The sequence below is a fragment of the Giraffa tippelskirchi genome, chromosome 4, assembly GCF_054371585.1.
Source record: "Giraffa tippelskirchi isolate mGirTip1 chromosome 4, T2T-mGirTip1v1.2.pri, whole genome shotgun sequence".
NCBI classification, from domain to species: domain Eukaryota; kingdom Metazoa; phylum Chordata; class Mammalia; order Artiodactyla; family Giraffidae; genus Giraffa; species Giraffa tippelskirchi.
Genome location: NC_137278.1, coordinates 190,002,198 through 190,029,781, shown reverse-complemented (window position 1 = coordinate 190,029,781; position 27,584 = coordinate 190,002,198). Strand labels below are relative to the sequence as shown.

The window sequence follows — 27,584 nt, the reverse complement described above, 5'->3', positions numbered from 1 at the left end:
CTCTACTTTGTATCTCTTTTAAAGGCTTTTATTCCTTTCAACTTTTATGTATATAATTACTTGTGTAGAACTTTATAACCATCCTGCAGTTAGGAATTTTATCTTATTGATGTATTTGACAAGTATCACATTTTAAAGACAAACCCCTTTTAATTAGGTATAAGACTGGTATTAAAATTACAAAGTTGTTTTCCCCAATACTTACCTTATTATTCAGTAACTATTTGCTTAGTGAAAGAACAGAACCCCTTTATTTTAGGTGCCAAAAAAAAGGGGGGCAGGGGGAGGAAGATGTTTTAACTCCTTTCATTTAACTCATGATGATCCACACATGTCAGAACTTTTCAGAAAATAATTATCCATGAAGTTTCAAACCCACTGGATAAATTGTCAAAAGATTTGACAGACACTTTGCATCTGGAAAATTATAAATAGTGAAATAACTTTTGGAAAAAAATCTTCAGTTTCATTCATTAAGAAATAGAAAAAAATTAAGAAAACACTTTTGCTTACCTATTAGTAAGTTCTTAAAATATAAATCTGAAGGACAAATGTATGCAAATTAATAAGGGTTTGATGAAAAGGTGGAATGACTTAATTTTGTGTTGTTTGTGTGATTGTCTTCTTCCCCGTAAAACTTAAGTGATATAATAGTTGGAAGATTAGAAATATGCAAGCGAATTAAGAAGAAGAAAAAGAGGAAAAGAAAAGGCAAAGGATTTTTCTAAAACCATTTAGTATTATAGTGAAATGGAACATATAGTAATTTTGTCTTGGAGCCTGGCCAACTAGTAAGCAGTATTTCTTACACATAAAATGGTGATACCACCTACCTGGTAGGCTTATTTTGAGGATTAAATGAGATTAGTTATACAAAATGCCTAGCATTTGTTCCTGACATACTTTTATTTGGCTTCAATCAGTTGATGAATCTTTTAGTAAGACATGAATATTTACTAAGAGGCAACCATGTGCAGCTTTAGAGAGCCCTGCAGTACAAGGAGGTAAATAGAAAATGACAGTATTCTTGATTACTGGAGTTAGAACTTTAAATGTGTTTAAAAAGTAACTTAAAGAGTAAGTTTGATAATGCCACTCCTTAGTAGGAAAAATATTCATTCAGAAAAGTAGTTTATTTGCAAAGGTTTGTGAGAGTGTCCAGATTTAGGACTTAACTCATTAAATTAAAACAAAAACAAAAAACAGAAAATACCACTAGAATATTTAAAGAATAAAAATCTTTCAGGGATATTGAATTCACCAGCCTCATCATGATGAAAAAGCAGCCATTTTCTCACATTAGTTATTTATCTTCAAGGTTTATCATAATTCTTCAGACTGTCATTATTGTCAAAGTTAGAAATGAAGTCATTTATTTGGGGGCCTAGGTCCATACAGAATTATCCTGTTTCTTTTTGTAATTTCAGGGTGCAGTGTGATCCCTCACCGCTTATTTACCTGTCAGCTGTGGAACTTGCTGGACATGCTAACTTAAAATTGAGGCAAAATAAAGTGTCAGTTTTCTTCCATAACCCTTCCTGTGACCAAGTTTCTATCCCATAAGGCATAGACTTGACCATATAAGTTTGTTTAATGATTTTCTGATTCTTTATTTTATTTTGATGTTTTATTTGACTACTTTATTGATCTAATGAAGTACTGTTAAGTATAGAAGGGCTTCCTTTTATCTGCTTAACAAAACTATATATGTTTGATATGAATTAACTTCTGTCTAGTTGTTTTATAAAGTATAATAACTTACTTATTTATCTGCTTGATTACAAGATTAGGAGCTAAGAGCCATCTAGTTTGTCTCGGTGAGTTTTCACCTGGAGTATTTAAAGCTGTACTGTATCATGGTTCTTTAAGATTCCCACACTTGTCAGTGTGCCTTGTCTGTCAGCAACTGATATTCTTTAGTCCTCTCAGCTGGGAATCCATTAAGTTATGAAAGAGATACTATAATGATTTCCTGTGAAGACCTACAAGGCATCATTTCTACACTTGAGGTGCAGTCCTTGTTCCCTGTCATAGCTAATTAAAAGAGATTTGTTTTTAAATGTCACCTGTCTCTGTGGTCATGCTTACAAGTTTTATTTATCCAGTTTTATCCTGGAAGGAAGGAAAAGAAATTCTTATTGGAAGTGTGTACGTGAGTTCATAAAAAGTAGAGAGACTTAGTTATGCTACTTTATACAAGATTTAATCATTCTTCCAAGTAGTTTTTAAACAAGGCCAATCAATATATTTAGTATTCTTCTATAGAATTGTGCTTAAAATAACCTGATGGTTTATTAACTTACAACATATATTAAGATCTTTCATAGAATATTTTTTTCTCCTGAATTCTGAGGGTATTGGATCAAGAGACTATTTAAACAATCTTTTGTACAAAATGTATCTTAAATTAAGAGTTAAAGGTACATTAAGAATATAGTGCTTTTCTTATATGGCCATTAAAAATAAAATGTTAACTGCAATTAGTTAACTACAGTGTAAACTAAATTAAACTTTAGTCCTAGGTAATTCTTACTCTCCTGTTCTAGGATTAAGTAGACAAAGTTGTCTACATTGAACTAATAGAATTATGGAAATCCTGACTCCTTTTCTTGATATAGTCATGACAGAAGTTGATCATGAAGGTAACTTTATACTAGGGTGTGTGTACCCATGAATCTCATCTGTACAATAGTTGAGATGTAGTCCAGTCTGACTCTGGGCAACCCTACAGACTGTAGCCTACCAGGCTTCTCTGTCCATGGGATTCTCCAGGCAAGAATACTGAAGTGTGTTGCCATTCCCTTTTCCAGAGGATCTTCCCCACCCAGGGATGGAACCCACTTCTCTTGTGTCTCCTGCATTGGCAGGCGGGTTCTTTACCACTAGCGCTACCTGGGAAGCCTGATAGTACAATTAGTACAGTTCTTTACTAAGGACTTTTTGATGTTTGTTTAGAAGACACTCCCCCTCCCCACCCATCCAGCTTCAGTGTCAGGAAGGATCATGATTCATTTTTGTTTCTTAATTCTCATTGCTCAGGGCTACCTACTCACTTTCTACATCTGGTACACTACTTTAATCCTTAAAATTTTATTCACTGTTGTGGGGATTTCTCTCACCCCTCTTCTGTGTAGGACTTTTGTTTTCTGTGTGCTATATCTTTTTATTGACTTACTCTGTCATTAGGAGGAGTGGACCACATTCTCTAGTAGCTTTTTGAGAAAGAGTATATGGGAAATATGTTTTTTGAGTCTGTGTGTCTGAAAATTGTCATTTTATATTTTTATGCTTGATTGATAGTTTGGCTAGGTATACAAGGCTAGGTTGGATATCATTTTACTTTAGAATTCTAAAGGCACTGCTCCATTATCTTCTTGCTTCTGTTACCACTGAGAAATCTGAGGCCATTCTTATTCTTGATTTTTTCCTTCAATGGAGGCATGTAGAATCTGTTATTACTTTCCAGGTGTTCTGAAATTTCACTTTAATTCCTTGATATTGATCTATTTATTATTGTTTCCTGGAACTCATCAGTCCCTTCCAGTTTAGCAACTGTTGTTTTTCAATCCTAGAATTTTTCTTAAATGATTTTACTGGTGATATCTTCTGCTATTCTATCATTCCAAGCTGGATTTTTGGGTAGATACTCACATTTTTTTTCTCTCCTGTTTACGACTTTGTCTTTTTGCTCAGGTAGCTTTTTTTGATGTCCTTCTATTGAGTTTTTCTTTTTTATCATGTTCTTAATTACTGTTGTGTATTCCTTGCCTGTAGTATTCTATTCTTGACACATGAATGCAGCATCTTTTAATATATGTGGATATTAATTTATTTTTGAAGTGTTCTCCCTGTGTAGTCTGTTGTTTTGTGTTTTATTTTGTGTGTGTTTGTCTTCCACATTAGACTTTTCTTAGTTGTCTTTCTCTTCCTTTCATGATTGTATAATATGTTGTGGCAGAGTAAAAAGTTGATTAGAATATCTAAATTTGTCAGTTTTAGACTTTATTATGGGCTGGTCTGGGTGGGCTGTTTTTGGAGAGTTCCCAAGACCTAAGGTCTTGTGTCTTGTGCTTGTTAAATACCCTTGGAAAGTAGTCTTTCATTTTCATACATGGAGAATAAGGATGTTATTGCCAGCATTCTGGAAGATTAATGGAGGAAGAGGATTGGGTTGTCTTCAGTGAGCACTCAATCCCTCTCTTTTTCGTATGCTACTCTCAGTTTTTTAAAAAACTTTTTATTTTATATTGGAGGATAGCTGATTAACAATAGTGTGATAGTTTCAGGTGGACAGCAAAGGGGCTCAACCATATATATACACATGTATTCATTCTTCCCCAAACTCCACTCCCATCCAGGCTGCCACATAACATTGGCTGTGCTGTGCTGTGCTTAAGCTCAGTCATGCCTGACTCTTTGTGACCCTATGGACTGTCACCCGCCAGGCTCCTCTGTCCATGGGGATTCTCCAGGCAAGAATACTGGAGTGGGTAGCCATGCCCTCCTCCAGGGGATTTTCCCAACCCAAGGACTGAGCCCAGGTCTCCTGCATTGCGGACAGATTCTTTACCGTCTGAGCCACCAGAGAAGCCCAAGAATACCAGAGTGGGTAGCCTATCTCTTCTCCAGGGAATCTTCCTGACCCAGAAATCGAACTGGGGTCTCCTGCTTTGCAGGCAGATTCTTTACTAGCTGAGTTACTACTCTCCTTTTAAACTGTGGATGTTGTTTTCAGATCTTTGCTAGGACTGGGGAGAGCAGGCAGTCAGTGGAATGTGGTAAGGACATCTAGAGATTTCACTGCTTCACAAACAGCTTTCACTAGTATTCTCTTTTTTCGTCATGCTCAATTTCCAAAGTGTTTAGTTCTTCTGGTTTCTATGTCTTTTGAAGACATAGAAATGTAAATCAAATTGGTGCCTAACTTATGCCCTATGCAACTTAGAATGTAGTGTTTTGGGAACTGCTTAGTTAGTTACCAGTGGTTCTGCTTATTTTCCAGTTCCCAGAAATCTTTGTAGCTATTGTCCCTCTTACTTTTCACTTTGTTTTTGAGGATTCATGCCTTCAAAAAATGGCCTCCAGTGTAGGTTAGTGGGATTTGAGTGAGTGAAGTCAGGTGTTTTCAATTTACTGTCTTAATAACCTTCTAATGTTACTTTTATCTTGATAGTAACCTGTGTAATTAAAGTGTATTAACAAAATTAATAAAAATATATTTTCTACTTAATACAGTGAAGCCATTTGTTTAGGTTCCATGGAAGTTTCAACATTCTACATATGCAAAGTTTTCCAATAGTGTGATATGTGATATATAAAAAGTATAGTAGTTGACTAAAGTTAATTCTCTTATAGTTCTTTTTCATTACTACTTGTGTGACCCCTGGCAAATGATTATATTCTCTAGTCATAAAATGTTTGAGGTTATAGTACCGTTATTTTACATGGTCATAGTAAGAGTGAAATGAAAGTGCTAGTTTTACTTAGGAAAAGGGTAAAACATTGAGTAATCATGGAGATGTTTACCTTACATTAGAAATGCCTTCCAAATGTGTTTGCTTTTACAAATAAACGTTAATTGGGTTTATTAAGACTCACTCTACCTGAAACAAGTTTCTTTTTTTTTTTTTTTATAAATTTATTTATTTTAGTTGGGGACTAATTACTTTACAATATTGTAGTAGTTTTTGCCATACATTGACATGAATCAGCCATGGGTTTACATGTGTTCCCCTTCCTGGACCCCCCACCCACCTCCCTCCCCATCCCATCCCTCTGGGTCATCCCATTGCCCCGGCCCTGAGCCCTTGCCTCATGCATCGAACATGGAATGGTGTTCTGTTTCACATATGATAATATACATGTTTCAATGCTATTCTCCCAGAACGTCCCACCCTCACCTTCTCCCTCAGAGTCCATAAAATTGTTCTATGCATCTGTGTGAAACAAGTTTCTTATAATCTATGACATTCTATAATCAAGCTGTACTCTTTCTTAGTACTATTGAAAATTTTTAAAGTAGATAATGTGATTATATCTGTAATTTTCTATAGACTTTTTTTTTTCAGAATTCATCTATTCTAAGCATATGTTATCTCCTGTATAGTGCCTATAAAAACACTTTAAAAACTGAAAAATGCTCTACAAAAGATATTTTTTCCACCTTGGATTTTGAAGTGCAGAGTTTTTTGACAGTTAAAAACTTAGCTGACATATTCTCCTTGCTAGAGAGTAAGAGTTGAGATCCTAAAAGTAAAGATTCTTAAAGATGTAAAATTTTCAGAGATTTTTGTGGAAGAAATGAAAACGCAGGGAATTACCCTGGATATGTTTGAGTGCCTCCTGGTTTATAGTCTGTGGGAACTTGAGTAGAATTTGTATCCTGCTATTGTGTGTAACGTTGTATAAGTCTTTTAATTATGTTGAATTAGTTCATAGTGCTTGTCAGGTCTACTATATCCTACTTTTCTGTCCATTCTATTAATTTTTGAGAGTTTGATATTGAAACTCCAGCTAAAAATCTTCATTTACTTAAAATAATTGTAATATATAGTGAAACTATATGTAACTTATGTTCTGTATTTTCCAAGTCTCTTGTGAATGTGTTATGGTACTTTCATAATTTAAAAAACAAGAAAAGAGAAAGACAAATACCATAAGAAAGCACTTATATATGGGCTTTGAAATTTGACACAGATGAACATATCTACAAAACAGAAACAGACTTATAGACATAGAGAACAGACTTGTGGTTGCCAAGGGAGTAGGGTGGGATGGGGGAGGGATTGGGAGTTTGGGATTAGTAGATGCAGACTGCATGTTATATAGGGAATGGATAAACAACAAGGTCCTAAGGTCCTACTGTGTAGTACAGGAAACTGTATTCAGTATCCTGTGATAAACCATAATGGAAAAGAATATGAAAAGTTATATATGTGTATGACAGTCACTTTGCTGTACAGTAGAAATTAACACAATGCTGTCAATCAACTATACTTCAATAAAATGCATTTTTTAAAAATTAAAAAATACAAGGAATTAATTCCAACTCACCAAATATTGAGCAAATAAATACTGTGTTTCACACTATGGAAGTGAGTGGAAAATGAATTAGGTTGTGATTTCTGTCCTATAAGGACTCATATGTAAAGATGTTAATGACAAAAGATGCTGAGTATGTTGGTGGTGTGTATAAAAGATCTTGAGAGAGCAAGTACACCTGGTTTGGGGTTTGTGCATAGTAAGGGAAAAGAGGAGCAAAAAAAGGATTGTCAGTGATAAGATAATTTAGGTTGAATTATGAATAGGATTTATTGGGTAAACCAGCATAGTTTCTTTAGGGTAAGGAGTGAAACTTTGGCAGTGACACCAGTTCTCTGAGTAGCAGCCTAACCATTATTCTTTTCTAAGTTGTTTAAGTGTTGCACAGAAACTGAACCAATGTAGGAAGGGATGGACAAAGCTCAAGTAGGCTTGGGCTGAGTGTAGTCTAGAATATATTTTAGCTATTAGCACTTTCATGAAGTTATTTAATCTCTAAGCCTGTTCCCTCAATCACGAATTGGAGATAAACCTACTTTGTAGGGTTAGTGTGAGAATTACTTTAAACAATGTATATAAAACTTACATGAAATCTTGATTTATGTTAATATACTTTTCTACTCCTTTGTCTTCTAAAGCCCCTTGTGTGTGGACAATTGATATATTTATTGATTTGACTTAAAGTGTCTTGGGATAATAGAGAGAATACAAATAAATTGGTGGTAAATTGGTTGTAGTGGCCGGAGGAGGACTGGTATAAGGAGGGAACTTAGATAATGTTTCTTATTTTGAAATCTAAATTGGGTGAAAAGGTAGCTCTTACAGCCAATAGCTGTTGGAAAGATCCCCTACAGGACGGCATGGCAACCCACTCCAGTGTTCTTACGTGGAGAATCTGCATGGACAGAGGAGCCTGGCGGGCTGCATACAGTCCCTGGAGTCACAAAGAGTGGGACACAAGTGAGCGACTAAGCACACATAGCCAGTAGCCAGCAGCTTAGCTTGCCCTGGAAAGCTTAGATTGAGAAAAAAGTATTTAGTATTTACATTGAAAAGGTATTTGGAAAGACACAGGAGGTTTAAGGGAGTGCGGGAGAGCAACCTACACTTGAAGGTATGTTACATAATGGTAAATCTTTGTAGAACAAGCTTCCAGAAGAATCTGCTTCTTGAATATCAGCTGCTGTTCATCAGGCAGCTCAAAATGTTTTGGTTGTTTGTCTCGCCATTAACCTTAGCCACATTCTGGTGCTACAGTAATGTCTGTCCTGTTGGAATCTTTCCCAGTTTACCAATTTCTTGCTTTTAACAAATAGATCTGGGCCTCAGAGAATCCATTATATTTTTGAAGAATTAATATGGCTTGGATCAAGTATTAATATCAACTTTTCTTCCCCTAATGCAGTACTTAAAGCAGTTTACATTGTATGGCTAATCTCATGGAGGATAAATAAGGACTTTTAAAAAGCAGAATTTTTTACCTTTATTATGGACAGTTTCAAATGTATACAGAAATAGAATGAAATAATGAGCTCCATGCGCCCATAACTCAGTTTACGCAATCATCAGTTTATGGGGCCAATCTCCTTTTGGCTAATCCCTACCACACTCTTAGCAAGTTTTCATAAATACCTACCTTTAGTGGTGGATAGAGACAAGAGAGCACAAGGCAGCTAAATTTAGGAAGGTAAACCAAGTAAGAGAAAAGGAAAAGATGGATTTCCTAGCTGATGTGAGTTTTCAAGCAAACAGGTTCTTTCTGTGCTTTTGTCCTTTTTCTTTTAATGGTTGGTTAATGCTAAAAACTAATTCTTGTTGTTAATACACCCACTTTCAGACTGAATTTTACCCTTTTGTTCTTCCTATTTGTTTTTTCCCCTGAGGGTGTCTACATTCTTTATTTTTACTTGCTTTTCACCCATGTCAAAATGTTGAGAGGTCTGTGCCAGGGCATGAAATTAAATTTGCCCTGGGACCAACCACTCACCTGGAGATGTCTTTGTGACCATCTGGACTACAGATGAGAAGAAATTGTTTTTACCTTTATGGAAGGTTACTCAAAATAAGCTTTGTTGCCATTTTAGCTCTAAAGTCTCTAGTCCTCCCCAGTACTTATTTAAAATTATTGTCAAGAGTCAAAAATCTGATTGCAAGATTTAACCATTTGGCTAGATTTGAGCACTTTGGAGCTTAGATTCTGTGGGCAAATCTTTAACTAGTTTTCTATAAATTGAAATTGATTATCAGGATTTAAAAAACTTAATTTTCTAGAAATTATAAAAATTGGCACTCTTTTCATGTAAAAAGTACTATTAAAAGAGTTAAAAAAAAAAAAAGACCTTGAGCAGAATTTGACTTTTTTTTTTCTGGACTGAAATGGAGGCTTTCTTTCAAGCGAATTCCCTGATGTTTGCTGTGTGTGATTTGGCTCTATCTCTGTAACTGCTAATATGTGGCATGGACTTTAAGCTGTTTGGGATCAGGATGTACCCAAACTCTGTATTGCAAGTCGGGATTCGCAGGCATTATGTTACAAAACTGGCTTGCTGCCTTCTGTTTTCTGTGTTCTGAGTAGCTGCATTGTTTGTTGCAGTATATGCATTAGCTGTTGTCAGTGTTCAGTTTTTGCAGGCTGACATAGTGGGAGGGGCTTTGTTTGATACATAGCTGAGTTTCCACTGTGTGAGTTCCTGAGTGCACACTGCAGCCATCTTAATTACACTTTAGTGCAACTGAGACAGTGCAGCTGTCTCAAAATGGCTGCTAACCTAGTCTTTGTAACTGCTTAGGCAGCCACTATGCCACTAAGGAGACCTGTCACATGCATCAGGATCAGAGGTAAGAACCAATTACTCTTTATCTCAGAACATTTTAATTAAAAAGTATTTGCATTTTACTAAGTTTATATAGGAAGGTGAACTTAGAGCTTGCTTGCCAAGAAGTTGAAATGTTTGCTGATAGAACCTATAAGCCTCTCTTACGGAAACAGTACATAGCATACTGAGGTCAAAGGTTAAATTCCTGTAATTTCTCACCATCTTATGCTCTGTCATTACCAGAACATTTGATCACCACAGTAGTGCTTTTCTGGCCCTGATTAACTTCATGTTCCTTTTATGTTGGAAAATTCAGTGTGCTTGTTATTTATTTGTAGAAACAAAGAACAGTATATTATCTCAGTAGATTTTTTTTTTAAAAAAGAAGCCATAAATAAGTCTTGTTTTGCATGAAGATTGTGATTTTTCTAAGTTTGTATGTGTGTATCTGTATGTTTTGGAGGTATTGTTTGGTAGCTTTCTGGGAAGAATGTTAATTTTCTGGACATAAATCACAGTTACAAAAATTTAAAAAAAAATTCTAACACTGTTACTTTTTTTGTACTGTGCGTTCCGGTTCTTTATTATTATACTGCCTCCTCCCAGCCACCCAGTTCTTTCACAGTTTTGATGGGGCTAACTTTTTATCGTTATATTTTTTGCTTAAATTGATATTCAGATTTTGAATTTAGAAATAGCTCACATTTTTTAGGTCTGGATACTCTTTTTCTTTGTATCTAATATATACTTATGCAACAGGACTGAAGTAAATCTCAGTTTTTTAGTTAATTAAGTGATATTATGTGTGTCCAGTTTACCTTAGTTAAAATCTGTAGTACACTTAAATTAATGACTCAGTAACTTTGTTAATTTAGTTTCAAAATTTTCAAAAAGCTTTCTTAACGTTGTTCTGAAGTAGAAAAGTTTATTGAGATATTGTAAGTCGGTAGTGACCCAGAAAGTAGAAGAATAAAATTTTTGTTACTGTATTATTTCAGATAGCAGAACAGTTATTTATAATTAAAACGCTGATGCTTAAATCGCAGTACTTAACATTTTTTTTCTAAATGATATAGTGCATCCGTCTATCTTTATCAATAGAGCATTATGAATATATCCCTGACTAATATGACATAGAACAGTAAGTTGTGAACTTTCTAAATACAGCAGCTTCTAAAAAATAGCAACTTTTTGCACCTTAAATTGTTATAAAGAATCCTAGCATATAAAAGGGATATGTGAATGGTGTATTTATTGTGTAAGTATTTTATAATGTAAACTTATGACAGTTACTTATTATAAACTTACTTAATAACATGAGAACAATTAGGCTGTTATGATGAAAATGAATGTTTGAAACCAGATCATGTATGACAATTGTGGTCTTTAGGATCTAGGTCACCTATTTGTAGACGCCTAGGTGCTAAGGGGCTGTGGAATTCAGCTTGAAAAATACTCTAGAACATATATCCTTCATTTCTTTTCTGATATACAAATTTTCATGCAAGTAGTGTGCAAGACCTATATTTGCATGATTTAACAGTTTAAAATTGCTGCCTTGCCCTGAAATTGTTTTTACTTGTTCGTTTTTTTAAACTTTTTTAGCAACATTATTGTTTTTCCTAACTTAATCCGTATTTATTTATTCAGTGGCCTAAAATGTGTTTGGGATCATTAGCTCAGTTTTATCAACAGCTGCAGTATGTTCGTTTTATGTATTAATTTATTACTTTGTAAAGTTAATAGGACTGTTGTGTGCCGTAATGAATTCTCATAATCTGAACATTTCTTTATGTAAATGTACATAGGAGCTTGCCTGTGAAAAAGTAAAAGAACTACAAATCCAATATGTGTGACAAATCCAATATATGTGAGCGATTCTATCCATTGTGCATTTTGTTTCAGTAAGGTTTTGCCCTAGAGTATGAAATAGGAAAGTGAATATGCTGTGACTCTAATCACTCTTATTTTTTTGGCTTCTTATAGTACAAACAGCTCACTGTATTTCATTGCATATGAAATTGCATATGATGTAAACCAGCTACTTGGTTTTATATTCTTTATTGCTGGAGAGAAACTGACTAGGTTGAAATTATTGATCAATTTATGTTAACCTTCAGAGTAGGGCCTCAGGGAAATTTTAATGATCCATTCTTCTTGCCTTCTATTGTGGACTATAAAATTTACATCCACCTTCCCCTCCACAAGATGAATCCACTAATTATTACTTAGACAAGGGGAAACACCAATACACTGTGGTTACTCATTTCTAATTCTTTCAGTGCCATGTTGCACTTTTGCAGCTATGAACATAAGTAACTATAAACATAAACTTGACCTCACTGGGATTATTACTTTTAGGATTGGTGACAGTTTTTAAATTTTCTATGCTGAATTCCATGTTAGCTACTATGCTTAATAATTGAGGGCATAATAAATCTGGGTGCTGGGTAATTAACGTGTTACATTATTATTTTGTCACTTTTTGCCCTTCTCATTTGGTTATCCCTTTTCACAAGCCATTTTGCTAGCATAAACCTTCAAGAGAAATGTTGAGGTAGCAGAAAGAACATTGACCAAGAGTTCAAACCTACATTTGAATTATACTTTTGCTACCTTTTTCTTCTATTGGCTAACTTTTACATCTTTTGACTCTCATTTCCTTATCTATAAAATGGAGGAAAAAATCCTATCTATTTGGCAAGGATATGTTGGCAATTTACATAATGTTTTTGAATAACACCAGAAAATACTCCACAAGTATCTAGCGTGCTAATTTCCCTGTAGTACTTGAATGCTCTTCAGTTTCTTTTCTCAGATGTCATATACTATATCAAATACGATTGGATCAGGGAATGTGTTATGTTTAGAAAAAATGGGAAATTTCTCATAGAACTCATGCTCAGAAGTGGTAACTAACACCATTATATCCACCTGGCCAATTGATATATTCATATTTGTATTCCTGGGTCCTCTCTGTTGAATAAATCAGCCTTCCTTTGCTGTATGTGGGTAGTGGCAGATGTATTTATTAAGTCAAGCCAATATAGAATGTTGTCATTGCAGAATTAGAGTAGGAGAAATGTTTCGGTTCCAGTCTGGCTGAGTAGTCCACACATGCGGTGAGAAAATAACTTTTTCTAAAGAGATAACTTGAATTCAGGGCCTAAGAGTTATGTGTTTCAGTACTGACGAGAGTCCTTACAGTATAGTTCTCTTTCAGTGGGCGCAAACTGGCAGTGAGCAGACTTCTTTCATGTTTTAACCACTGCTGTATTTCTCTAACACTTAGAGTTGCCAGATTTTACACAAAAATCTGCATGTCTCATCTTTTAGAAAATAGAATATTGGGTAGTGCTAGAAATGTATTTTGCTTGAGAAAAATAATCTACAGTTGAGTACATAGTCTCCTTCAGATAGGGCCTCCTCCTCACAGCTGGTCCTCTTCATTGATTCACATTACCTTCTGGGCTCCTGTGAGCTGTTCCTTTTAAATCCCTATCCTGCTTACTTCACAGATTGTTGGCGGCTGTTAATATCTAAAATACAGCTTCTCATCCAGAAGAAAGTAAACATAAGTAAAATCTAACCTACTTCATGTGGTAGGAGAGATAGCATATGTAAAATCAGCTTACTCTTTAGAAGATACGGCACATTTGTCTTGTCCTGGATTCTATATTAGAGTACCATGGTTACTCATTGAAGGAGATCCATTGACATCAGCAAAAAGTGACATTCATTTGAAAGTAAAGTGGTTAAAAAAATACAAACTAGGAACATTTAAGTTCCTCAAAGTCTTTTAATGTGATAATAAGTTCTCTTTACATGTTATCACTGTATTAAATCTATCACTGTATTTATTTGTTATATCACTATTGATGTTTTTAATGATGATATTGAATAAAAAATGTTAAATTATATTCACGATGTGCAATTTACTGAACAGGTAAATGGAATGAACTTTATGAAAGAGTTTTGCTTAAATTGATTAAGAAATATTAGCACTTAAAATGAGTAAGTTCCTAATAGAAAGTTCTCTTCACTGTACTAAACTAGATAATTTCAGAGGCCATTATATATACTTGTTTTTGTTAATATTTCACTTCCATGTATAAAACCTTTACCATCTCAACTATGTGAAGACTTCCTTGATGATACCTGAAACATAGTAGTGTATAATTGTGATCTGATGTGAATTTGAATTCCACATTTTCCAGAGTGAGCCAGCTTCTTAGTGTTCATGTAATGCCATGACATTGGTAACTCCGCTGATGTGCTAGAAGAATGTTACTCATTTTTAGAAAGTGAGTTTCAAGTTAGAGAGAAAGCTTTAGGGAAAATTGAAAATCCAGTTAACTTGCACAGGAAACATTGATTGACTTCCTTGTTTTCCCACTTCTTACACTCCTGAAAGAGAACGTGATTTGGAAGAAAGCCTAAAGTTTATTCACATAAGGGATTTTTAATAAATTACTCAGGTTAGAATTTTCACTGAGTGTTCTCTATTAATAATTTGTAATAGTCTGTTATGGGACATTAATGTGTAAATATGGAAATGATGAAAATAGTGCTTACTCAATAAATCTTTGAGTTTAATGAGAAGGGAGAGTTTAACACCAGAAAAACATCTGGAGTTGCTTCTGCATTTTCTTGAGGGCATCTGCCTTCTCTGCTGAAGTAAACCAGACAGTACTGCCCAGTGGAATCATCTGACTGATGCTTTTTTTTTTTTTTGGCTGACATACAACCATCATGGCATGCAGAGCGGAAAGTATTAGTGTAGAAGTCAGGAAGTGATTGTTTTGGTGCTGCTAGTGAGTAGTTGCATAGTTTGGATAAATTATTTAAGCTCTAGATGCCATTTTGTGACCACTAAATGAGGAAGGTGGTTGGACTACAGGTAAGAATACAAACTTTAGAATCAAACAGGGTCAAAGTGAATTCATGTTCTTCCACTCATTTGTTAGAATAGTGCTCAGAGTATCAATATAATGCCTATTTATAGTAAGTGCTCAATTGGTCCTATGCATTATTTTTTATGGGATGGAGGCTATTTGCTTATTTTCAGAATTTCAGTTTTCTTTAAAATGGGGATAAAGTACCATATAGAGTTGATACTGGGATTTAAATGGGCAAAACAAAGTAGTACCTAGTGTAGTGTATCATACAAATAAAGTATGAGTAAGATTTGTTGCTTGTTCCTCACAAGGTTCCCTCCAGCATGAATTGTTTTGCTCAGTGTTTATTTTTTTTAATCATTATGAAATTGAGAGGTCTTTATCCTCTAGAAAAGGGTTTAGGGAGAGAGGATTGTTAGGGCCCTGGCTTATACACAGTAACAATGCCCAAGAGCAAGGTGTTTAAATCTCAAATTGAAGACCTTCAAGAGCCTGAAGGGGACAAAACAAAGAGTTTTTATTTGTGCTAGGGCAGCATGATACAGTGAAACAAAAATGTAACTGAATTGATCAGTTGAATAAACAAATTTAATACATTTAAATTTAACAACAAATTTAAGTGCCTCTTAATTTGCCAGGCACTGTTTTGATGGCTGGAATACAAGATCCCTTGCTCTCAAGGAGTTTACATTGGGGCAGGGAAAAAAGGAATATAGAAGTAAATGTGAGACGCTCAACTCAAAATGCTGGAGGTGGGATGGGGTAGTGACTAGCTAGGTGAACCCTACTCAAAATGTGTTCTGTGGGTCAGTTATCAGTTCATCTGTTCCTGGTCCTCCATTAGATAACTAAAATTAAGAATGTCTAGAAAATTTTACATCAACCTAAGAAAATAATTTTATATCAGATCAAAGAATAAAAGTCATATATTTTATATGCTTCCCTCTCCCTCCAGATAACTCATCTTCATTGTGTTTTACAAGAGTACTAATCTGTAATGGAAATAAAACCTTGATTCTTTACCTTTGTTAGTTTGAGAAACATTGTTTCTCAGTGTTTCTCAACTTTAATTTAGTGTGGTAACTTCCATTCTTGGCACTTAGGTAAGCAGGCTGCAGAAAATTTGAGCTTCTTATGATTAGTTAATTCATTGTTGGGATTAATTTGCTTTAAAAAACAGTCTCTAAATACTTGTTATTAACATTATATTTTATGCTGGACTAAAGGACTTTAGGTCTTTTGATTTTAAAGTACATTATTCAAAGAGTTGGGTGTATAAAGTAGAAACAGAGAGAGAGGAACCAAAATTAAAACTGAAATGAATACAATACTTAGATGATTACCGACTCTGAGATTTTTATGATCAGTTGTTCTTTTGGTATAAAATTTTTCCTCCCACCAAGTGTTTACTTGCACAGTGTCTACTATATGAAGTCACACGATCTTATATATTTGTCCCTGTCCCTTCATTTGATGCTGGTGGAGCACAGATCCTAAGAAGAGAATATAGTTGTTTGAGGAAATCTACTACTGCTTATCAGAGATAATGTGGGTAGCATTTAGGATTATCCACATATTAGAAATCTACCAATTCCTGTTTATATATAGCTTTATCATTTCCCTATTTAGAGCCTTATTTATTGCACAGTAGGGATAATTTAAGACCTATGTTTTAAGACAACTGAACATAAGATTAAAAAATAAGGAACATATTTTGGATAACCCTTAGTTAGCATATTAAATGGACTTCCCTGGTGGCTCAGATGGTAAAGAATCTGCCTGAAGTGCAGGAGACCTGGGTTCAGTCCCTGGGTCAGGAAGATCCCTTGGAGAAGGGAATGGCAACCCATTCCCGTATTCTTGCCTAGAGAATTACAGGGACAGAGGCTATAGTCCATGGTGTCGCAGAGTCAGACATGACTTGAATGACTAACACTTTCATAGATAATGAGTCAATTCTTACCCAGTCAGATATGATCCATTAAAACAATACATAAGTGATTTAGGTTCAAAAAGAATATGCCACACAAAATATGTTCTTGTGTAGATACTTGTAATATAACATGCCTGAGTGTTGATGTTGAGTGCATACTTTTTTAGTATTCACCAGTGGTAAATATGTCAAATAATTTAAATATCATAATAGTGACACTTGAAGATGTATTATCTTATTATCTGGTAAAACATAAAGCAGTATGATTCTAAGAACACATCTATTTAATGATCATTTACTATTTAAGTGATTAATTAAAATTTGAAAGGCAGCTGTAGAATAGAAGGACAGCTTTTAGCTAATATGAATTATAATTTATATTTTTAATGATTGTTAAAGTAGCAATCATTGGATTTATGTAATCATGTTGATCTATGCCACAAATTAAGGCTTTTGACTATCTTTGGGGGTAAAAAATATTTTTGATGTAGTGGGGTTAGAATTTCAGTTATATAAGAACTCTAAGTTGGTTTTTTCTTATTACCTGGATTTTAATCATGTTAGTAAATAGATAACTAGATATATTCTAGAACCAGTCAGTGCCTGTTGGGGAACAAATGGGGGAGGGTTTACTCAGCAGTATTCTTCAGTTTGGTCATGAAATGAGGACTGCTTTATGTAAATTGTTCTTACTGGCGCCAGCTAGCTGTAACTGCAGTCTGGCTGTGCTAGGGCAGCAAATAATATATGTCATGGATTTCCTGTTTGGAATGTATAAGAATGAAGCCTTTTGGACTGAAAGAACAGAGTTGATGCATTAGAATAGGAGTACTGAGACCTCCACAATTGCCAGTGAATATGTGAAATAGTAAGAAGCTGTAAGCCTTTTAAGTTTCTGTTCTGCTTTTATAGATTTGTACCTATTGATACTATTGGGTAATATGTGGGAGGTACTTAACTGCACACAGTTGCTGCAGACCTAATAGTTGGCAGCATAGAAAGCTATACAAAAGAATTCTGATTCTAGGCATCTTCACTTGCAACAGTCCTTTGGAAGATGCACGTTGAGTGTTCTGTGAGCTTCACTGACATGCTGTCTGATGTTTTCTGGCTTTTGTGGTTGATGGGATGTTTGCTGCACAAACTACACAACAGATGTGAACCACTGAAAGGAATTTTAATATGTAGCCAGTCTACTGTATTCCTATTTTTTAAAAAATGAGTATGTACCAAACAAGGAATTTAGGCTCAAAAAAAGCTGATCTAGAAATCTGCATTAGCTTTTATGCTTATACAAATGAACTGAGTTGCAGTGGTTAACAGAAGAGGAAGTCTTTTTCACAGTATCAAGCTGCCCACAGGTAAGAGATTCAGGTCCTTTTTCTATGATAACTCTTTTCCCTCCACTACCTCCTCAGGCCTTATATCTGTCTCTCGCCTTTGGGAAGTTTTTTTTGTTTTTAGTTTTATTAATACCAGGATTGTTTAATGTTAATTTTCAGGAGATTCTGAATGTCATATTTGGATTTGATTTCTTAAAAATATTCTCATCGTCTCTAATTTATCTCAGGTTTAAATTGAAATTAACAGTAGACTTCATATATGAGTATTATTCATGCATACAATATGTTCTTATTACATAGAAATCAGTTTTAGGTCTCTTCATTATAATCCTGTTACTGTGTTCTCAGTTGTAGTGACACCAACTGGTACATACAGGGCGATGACTTTTTGTAATAACCTTACTAAACATGAAGTTTTAGTTTAAATGTACCCCTTTGACTTCAAAACCAGAATGCTTACGTTTTCACAAGTGACTCATTAACATACATTAGATAATGTATGTTTATACACATAACATGGTCAAGTGTTCCCTACCACCTTTATCATTTCCATTTCCACATATTTAAATTCATCACCATTTTATGAAGTGAATTTAAGAATCTAAAACTAACAAGAATGTATTAATTAGAAATTCTGTTGAGTCTAATATTTTATTTCTTAAGCTAGGTGAAAGGTACATGAGCATTTATTATTATTTTTTTGTGTGTCTGAAAAATTGCATACAAAAAATCTCATTGAAATAAAAACAAAGAGCTATATAAAATAATGAATATGGTAACCATTATTGTAAGTCGGGCATAACAGAGACAACTTAGCATGCATGAAAACATTTGAAGATTTATGCTTATAAAGAAATGCATACTGATATATCAGTATTGTTGTTCAGTTGCTAAGTCTTGTCAGACTCTTTGTGACACCATGGATTGCAGCATGCCAGGTTCTCCTGTCCTTCACTCTTTCATACCATACCAGTATGGCCAATGATAAGATACATTACAGATTGATATAATAGTTTTAGAGGAATGAGAGTGGTTGAATGAAGCTAAGAGGGGGTAGTGAGGCTAGTTTAGAGAAATGGAGGGAAGGAATTAGAGTAGGCAGTTCTCTGCCTTTGCATTCTTTTCTGGGAGTTAAATAGCAGGTTCTTCCTGCAACCTGAAAGGGCTGGTTTTAGTTGGGACTTCAGTTCTCTAGATGAAAGGTAGTTGGTCCTTTATTACTGTGTAGTTGAATACTTAAAATCTAGAGGTTAACTGTGATAAAAGGCACACTCATGTTTCAGGGGCCCGAACTATTTCCCGTTGCCCTTTGACTGTATTGCTTGGGATTTTAAAAATGATTGTTTTAATATATGTTCTGTTGAAGTATAAAAGTGAATGTTTGTGGATATATTTCCTCTAAGTAAAGAATTTCACTAGAATTGGAGAAAGGGTGATGGTAGAAATATATCAATTTTGAGTAATATGCTTGAGGTTCAGTGGAAGAGTGAGGCTGGATGTGTTCTCTTGGTGTAGAGAGCACAGCTGGGAAATGTTTTCAGACTTCTCCTTGAGGCAATGTTTGGGGGAATGTTGGGCTGGGAAGACAGTGTAGACAGACTGGTTTACATATGTATATAGATAAAGAGGCAAGGAGTTGTTAGACCAAAACAGAGGCATTTATTGATTCCTATTAGAGTTAGGGGTCACGGCAAAGAAAGATGATGGAAAATAGGGAGTATTCTGTCTATAGAGCATAATAAAGATGTGTAATCTTCAAGACTATTAAGCTTGAGTGTGCATGATCCAAAAATCTAGGGAATGAAATTTGAATTTTTAGTTTTGGTGTTCCTCTTAGACAACAAAACTTCTATTTAGCAAGCAGTGTAGACTTAGAAAATCTTCGAAATGAAACGGACATGAGTGATGTAGTAGTTCTAACATCACACCTTGCACTGGAGTCTACTGTTTGTTACTTCTGACAGGTAGTTATTTGGCTTCTGCATCAACATTTCTAATGACAGAAAAGAAAGGCTCTAATTTTTTAAGGCAGTTCCTTCTTTTGTTGGACATCTGAAACAATGAACGTTTGCAGATTTTGAGACAAAAATGGCCTTTCATTGTTTTGTTCCTGCCCTCTACCTTGTGTCTGTCTCTTTCTCCCTGTATCTCTCTATATTTTTTACATGACAGATCTGCACTATTTAAAGAAAGCCATTAAAATTCTCTTGTGCTTTCTAGGCTAAATATCCACCAATTTTCTAATGTTTGCTCATATACTGCATTGTTCTAGGTCATTCTTTAGCCTGGTCATCCTCTTGTTTATTCTACTGTTTTCAAAAGTCTCTTTTTATCTGTGATGCTCATAAGTAAATGTATTACTAAAAAGAATGTTCTTTTTTTTTTCTGACAGTGCACTTCTGTTCTCCAGTTTTAAGTTTGCATTGACATTTTTGGCAGCCACTTCCCACTGCTGAATTTTATTGAGTTTGCAATAAGTTAAAATCCCTTAGTCTTTTTCATGTATTCCATTGATAACATTTAATATACTTAAATATTTGAACCAAGTATTATAATTATATTTTCTTCTTAATTTCTAAAGTGGCTTATTATACTTTCTTTGATTTTCCTTGCTTGTTTTCCCCCTTTAGGAAGTCTTTCAAAGAGCTGGTTTTAGATTTCATCGATTGCTTGTTGTTTTATTGAGTTTCCCATGATAATTTCCAGTTTTTATTGTAGTTACTTTCTTTGGGTTTATAACTTTTACTAGCATGTTTGAGTTTGTGCTTCTTTATTAATATATGGATTTAGGTTTTCTCCTGAGTATCATTTTAGTTGAATTCCCTGGGTGGTATTTTGTTAATACTCTGTTGTTTATATTATTTTACCACTGATTCCTCCTTAATCCAAAGTATTTTTTTTTAATTTATAAGGAGATAACTTTCCCTCTCATTTCATTATTGTTTATCTAACTGTATTAAGTTATGGCTAGAGAATGTGGCCTTGTGTGAATTTTTTTGGGGGGGTGGTCTTTGAATTTATTAATATTTCCTTGTCACCACATGCACAGTCAATATTAATGTATGTTGATTTTTGTTCATAAAAATTTGTATTCTGGGTTTTTTGGATATACAATTCTATTTACTTTTCTACTGAGCGACTTCAGTTCTTCACTTCAGCATGTTAATTGAGAAATGCATTTTTAATATTGTTTTTTTCATCTGTAGAGTTTAGAAAGAGGTGTGTATATCTTTCTGGATTTATTAGTTTTTCCTTGAATTTTTAAAAATATATTTTTGGTTTATGTGATTTGAAGTGGTATTATTTAGGTATATCAGACATAGTGTTTCTAGTGGATTGTACCTTTTATTAATTAGAAATATCTTTTTTGTTCCATTACTGGATTTTAAATTTGAATTTTTTTTATATTTTACATGTAGGTTTTATACATATACTTAACTTTTTTTTTGGTTGGCATTTGCCTCATGTATCATTTTTACCCGTTAGTTTTCAATCTTTCTATGCTGTTTTATTATAAGGTAATATATAGCACATATTTGATGTTATCTTTGTCATTTTACCCAGTTTGAAGCCTAAGTAACTTTTAGATTGATAGTTTTCTTTATTCCTTTGTACCCTATTCCACAATCTTAAAGTCCATTAATTCCCATTTTGTAATTATCTTGTATTTTGTTCCAGAATATTTGTTTTAAAGATGGTCAGTCCTGAATTATTTTAGTCTGCTCATGAGTTTTACTTGTTTGTGGAGCATTGCTATTTCCCTTATCTGAGTTTCTTCCTAGGGTCTTTTGCTGTGTTCTGTCTGTAAGTATATCTCTATATAATTACGTTAGCAATAATCCATTAACTCAGTCTTTGCTCAAAAGTAATACTTTTATTTTTTCTATCCTTGTTGATTTTCTGGCAGTAGGATTCTAGGCTAAAAATAACTTTTCCCCTGAACTTTGGGGATATTGTTGTTTTATTTTAGCATTTAGTATTGCTGATGACAAGTCTGATGTCAGTTTAATTCTTATTCCTTTGTAGTTAAATGATTTTTAAAAAAATTCTGAGTTATTAGTATTTCTTCATACGGGTTTTCTGAAATCTTAATATGTCTATCTAAGTGTTAAAAATTTTTATTTAGCCTGTTTTGGTAATTAGTAGACCTTTTCTTTGGGAAAAAAATTTTTTTTTTTTTTTTAGGTCCGTGAAGTTTTTTCCTTATTTTTCTCCTTTTTTCCCTCAGTTCTTTTTTTCTATAACTCCTCTTGGATGAAAGTTGTTGCTTCTGGGTATATCCCTCATATCTCTTAGCTTTCTGATTGTCCGTGGTATAATCCTTACCTCCCCCTGCCCTGAAATTTTTAATTGATTGTACTCATTTTTGTGCTTGAGATTTCCTGTTTTACTTTGGGTGTATGCTGACCCAAGTGATTATGAGCGAGCTGTTGCTTGCTGCTCATGGCATAAGCTGGGAATTTGTGTTTTCAATGGTAGCCTTCCTTCCCTGTCTCTTCTGGAGCTTAGTGTCTGTGTCGGTCACTACCCTGTCTACATTCATAAATGTCACGTCACCTGCTGCCTTGGTTTAGCATTAGCATGAAAGAGATTGGGAAAAGTGGAATGAGCTTAACTGTTAAGATAAATCACACAAATATGTTGTCATTTGAAAATTGAAACTGATATATCAGGTCTAAGTAAAAGTTTATATTTATGTTCTGTTGTCTTCTTCTCAAGGGAACTGCTGTAACTAGTTTGGCGTTTATCCTTCTAGACTTTGAAATATCACTTATATGCATATGTAAATGTTTAGAAATATATTATTTTGCATTTTAAAGCATAATTGCATAAAATTTGGAAGACTTATTGACTACTTATATGTCTAAGAATTTTCTATTTATGTCCTTATTAATCTCCATAACATTTTTATGAAGGCAGGCATTATAATAGTCTCAGTTTCATAGATGAAGATACTGAGGCAAGGAGAGGATAAGTATCTTGGACAGGTAATTTAAGAAGGAAATGATCATACCTGTATTCAAAGAGGTATGTCTGACTTCAAAGTTTGTACTGTTGAGTACGTTGAATTCTGTAGCTACTTGTTGTATACTTAATATTCACACCAATAAAAAGTTATCTACTGTGTTCTTAATTTCTCTTATTGTTCTTTATTCTTTAGTGGATCTTCCAGTATTTTTTAACTATTAGGGATTGATTTTTAATTTGTTTGTTTGCTATTCTAGTACAGCAGTAGATATCCTGATGCATTACCTTTTAAAAACATATTATTAAAGTGTCTTTGGTGTGTCAAAGTGAAAGTGAAAGTGGCTCAGTCTTATCAGACTCCTTGGGACCCCATGGACTGTAGCCCACCAGGCTCCTCTGTCCATGAGATTCTCAAGGCAAGAACACTGGAGTGAGTTGCTGTTCCCTTTTCCAGGGGATCTTCCTGACCCAGGGATCTAACACGGGTCTTTTCTCTGCAGGCAGACTCTTTACTATATGAGCCATCAGGGAAGCCCTTTGGTGTATCAAAGTGATACACAGTTCTGCTTATTTGCTCCTGAAAATAGTTATGACACTGAAGTCTTATATAGCAGTGTATGATGCTACTCATTGCTGTATATTATCGCTAACAATATTCTTTACCATCTGAGCCACCACGAAGCCCAAGTAGTTGCCAATCTGATGTAAACAAAGTATTTTCTCTTTGTTTTGTCTTTCTCTGATTATTATTGAAGTTGAATATTTTTTCTATGTTCCTTTTTATGAATTGCTTATTTGATTTTTTTTTTGTCCTTTTGAATTTTTTGTCTTTTTTATTCACTAGTAGATACTTTTTTATTCTGGTACTAATGCTGTTAGCACTATGCTTTTCTTTTTTGAACTGGGGGCTGCTCTGCTACCGCAGCTGCATGGTAGGCTTGTGTCCCACCCCAGGCCACAATCTCCGCCTATTTGGCAGTGCAGCCACTAGGCTGGCAGGCTGCTGCCCACTGATTGGCATGCCCCTGGTGCGAGGCACCCCAACTCAGTGCAGTGTCCTCCCCGGAAGATAAGCCGAGATTGGTGCCCATGGAAGAAGGGCAAGTGGAGGAGCGGAGGAAGGAGGCCTAGCGCCTGAGAAGGGCCAGGGTGCGAGCCCACTATGCTTTTTAGCTTTAAAGTGTTTCTCAAAACTTGTGGTTACTTGTTACTTTTCTGTGCCTTTGATATTTCTCTACATTGAATCATATACCCAGCATAGTTCTAATATTTCACATATTTTCATAGCTTTATCAGTCTTTTTCTTATATGTTGATGTTTCTAAATACCTTTTTTTCTTGCTATTCTGAATTAAATGTTTTCTTCTTTATATCTTCTCTGAGGTCTTGCTCTTTTTGTCAAGATTTCTACAACAGTAAATGTATGAATATAGTACCACACTTTTTGTTTTTGCCTTTTATGGTAATATCTGTGATGTTTTACTATTAAATATGAAGTTTCCTATTGGTTTGAAGTTGCCATTATCAGCTAAACAAGCAATCTTTATGTTCTTAATTTTCATTTTTACCAGTGAATGAGTCAGGGAACATACTCAATGCCTTTTCAGTTTCTGTTGAAAAATGACAGTTAATTTTTAGGTTGTTAATACATATCTGAATATGCTTAATTTTTAAATTATTAGAGGTGTTTAAAATGTTTAAAAAGTGCAATTTAAGATAGAAAATTCTTTTCATTTAGTAGTTAGCCACGCCTATAGGGATAGAGTGCTTCTAATGAGAATGTATAATTTTTTGTTTATGGGCCTTAAAGATCTAATAGGAAGTCTCAGTCATTTCATACAGACTGCCCTCCTAGTTTCTCCAAGGACTGTTCTCTGCACAGTATATTATTGAGAGAGTTGTTATTGCCATTAACAGTGACCTGGCTAATCACATGTCTTCTCCAGTAGAATAACTTTAGAATATGTATTCCAGTATTTAAAGGATGGTAAAAAATTTTGTAGAGAACTGTGATAAATATTTGAAAATACCAAAATAAGGTCTTTGATCTGAATTTGTGAACCCTTGAAAAGAACTTGGTGGCTTATTGCATTTATGATTGTATTTCTTTGGGTTTCCCTCCCCAACCCCTTCCTTTTCCCTTTCTTTCATTTTCTTTTCTTTTTTTTTTAAAATTCTGGAGGCTCTAGGCTCAGTTAAATATTTTAATGTGGCAGACAGCCAGATTTCCAATAGTCCTGAACTCAGCATGTTGCTGTTGCTTAGCAACTACTTGTGAAGTCTTGTGGATATAACTGAATTATAAGTAGGGTTATGGGCAGAAGTGCAATTGAAATTGAGATTGGTAAGAAAGGCATACTCTTTTTTTTTCTCCTTCCGTTTGAATTTGAGTTATTCTTTATGCAGAGTCAGTTTTCAGAAATCTGGCTCATAAAAACTGGGTGTACTAACTCAATCAGAAAGACAGTAAGGGCTCTGTAGAGGTCGTGTTTGTAATTACACATTTGAAAGCCTGTTTTTGATTATTAGGATTAAATAGTCTATACTGGAGAGATAGCAGTGAATGGAAAATAGAGTACTTCTTCTAATTTTCATGGTTATTCACGTAGAAAGGTTTCTACAGATTGTATTACTGCCTAATTTCTTTTCACATTTATGTTAAAATTTACATGTGTAACACTTTAATTTTTGGTCATATTTCTACAAAAGTTATTAATCACATTGTTTCTTTAGTGTCTTAAAAACTGTCCTATAATAGTGACCATGTAGGCATTTGATAAATACACAAGTACTACAAGCTATCTTTGCCATTTCTCAGTAGAGTAGTGGGTTTTCGAGTGGAATTTATTAAAATTTTATTTAAGAATCAGAATTTAAGGATCCTCTCAGTCCTTTGTTTTCTGTTTATTCCAGATGGAAAACTTTAGACCTAAAGATCTTGAATGATTTGCCCAAGTCAAATCTCTCCAATCTGTGTTTTTTTCTGCCTTATTATCTTCTACTGATACAGATCTAAAAGCTTTTTTTTTTGCACTCATATTTCATCAGTTTATACAGTTTAATTGTAGTCTGTAATTTAAAGTAAAAACATAAACTGAATTCAGTAGCAAGCACAACTAATATGAGCAGATTTAGATGACAACAGAACAACATGAGATCTCAGTAATACTTCTGGTCATCAGTCAATCTGTTTATAGAATGGGTGGAAACATTGGCTTCCTTGGTCTAATGGTTAGTAGGAGAGAGATTAAGAGAGTTTCCAAAGTATAATGTCTTGGTCAGATTTGCAGATTTTTTTATGTTCTGAAAGAAAACAAAGTGATAATCCTTAGTTTTTGGTAAAGGAACTGTGTTTTCTTAAAATACATCACAAGCTTTTCGTAGTAGCTTCTGATAGCCCAACTTGTGAAACTAAGCTTTTTAGGAACATTTGCCTAACGCAAGTAGATTATATTCTCATGCATTTTTTGCCAGGGAAATTTCAGAGTGGGCATGTAATTTTTCTTTTTTTGCTCCCTGGAAGAGTGCTGGTCCATTCTGAGTTCTATGCCTAAGAGAGATCTTGTTATCAAAAGCATAAGTTTTTTCTTAAATTCTAACAGAAGAAAAACATAGATTTGCAAATAAGATCAATTCAAAAAGTTGCAGTAAACATAATTTTAGTTAAATCTATTCATTGATAATATACTAGCAAATATTGCTTTGCTACAGAAGAGAAAAATTATAGGTACAAAGAATTGAAGTTTCCTCTTTGAAATGAAAGATTAGGCTTCTTTTTTTAATTTAGTTATGTTTGTTGTTAGAGTTAGACTTCTATACACATAGGCTATGGCCACAGAATATCTGGTTCTCAGATGACACTTTGAATTCCTGTGTTGTAGGAGGGGAGGGTCTAGAGATGGGTAAGAGTATAGAGAGATGGAGGAGGGTGACATTTCTGGCACGTATCTAAACTTCTCTAGAGCATTTACTTGCTGTACTGATTTTTAACTCTAAGGTGCCATTGATAGTTCAGTCCTCCCAGAATACCAATTGGTGTGTGATTAAAATGTTTACTTTGAATAATATTCTTCAAATTTCATGCTTTTTCTGTTCTCTTGAAATATAAAACTGGTATCAGTAAAACTAAAACGTATCATAACTGCTTTAAATAATTTTAAGAAAATATGAAGTGCTGAGATATATATTTAAAGTGATAATTTGACTTACATATCTGGAATTGTAAAATACTTTTTCCCACTTGTTGTGCCTTGTTATCAAATTTTGACCCATTTGTTACATTCTTCCCCCCTAATTATTACTCATAGGTTAATTCATGTCTTTCCTTTTGATGAGGATCATAGTTTGTTCAGGTAAGTAAACAAGATGAATTTACATTTAAGATTCAAATTATCTTAAAGATGTGGATACAGTTCTAAGTTAGATCTGAATATCCAAGTCACACGTGAATACAACATTAAGAAAAATAAGTAAAACAATAAGCTAAGTTACTTTTCATTCAGACCACTGCTTAAAATAATATTTATGTTTTTAAAGGCTTGGTTAAACTTAATTTTAAAATCTAGCTATCCTTAAAAGGATATACT

At 34.2% G+C, this 27,584-nt stretch overlaps 1 protein-coding gene across 8 annotated transcripts in view; it reads left to right on the top strand.

Annotated features, from left to right (window-relative positions):
* ATF7IP (activating transcription factor 7 interacting protein) overlaps positions 1-27,584 on the top strand; it is a 110,401-nt gene that overhangs the window by 9,126 nt on the left and 73,691 nt on the right. For 2 of the 8 annotated variants that reach the window (XR_014081948.1, XM_081589238.1), the window contains exon 1: positions 1,007-4,605. The exons of 4 other annotated variants lie outside the window; for them this stretch is intronic. Coding sequence is in view for 2 of the 4 variants with exons in the window: in XM_081589238.1 (XP_081445364.1) it covers positions 4,427-4,605 (179 nt within the window). In the remaining 2 variants the exon portion in view is untranslated. Of the gene's footprint in view, positions 1-1,006; positions 4,606-9,759; positions 9,880-27,584 lie in introns of those variants that run through there. 2 more of the 8 variants (XR_014081949.1, XM_081589240.1) reach the window with 1 other exon arrangement.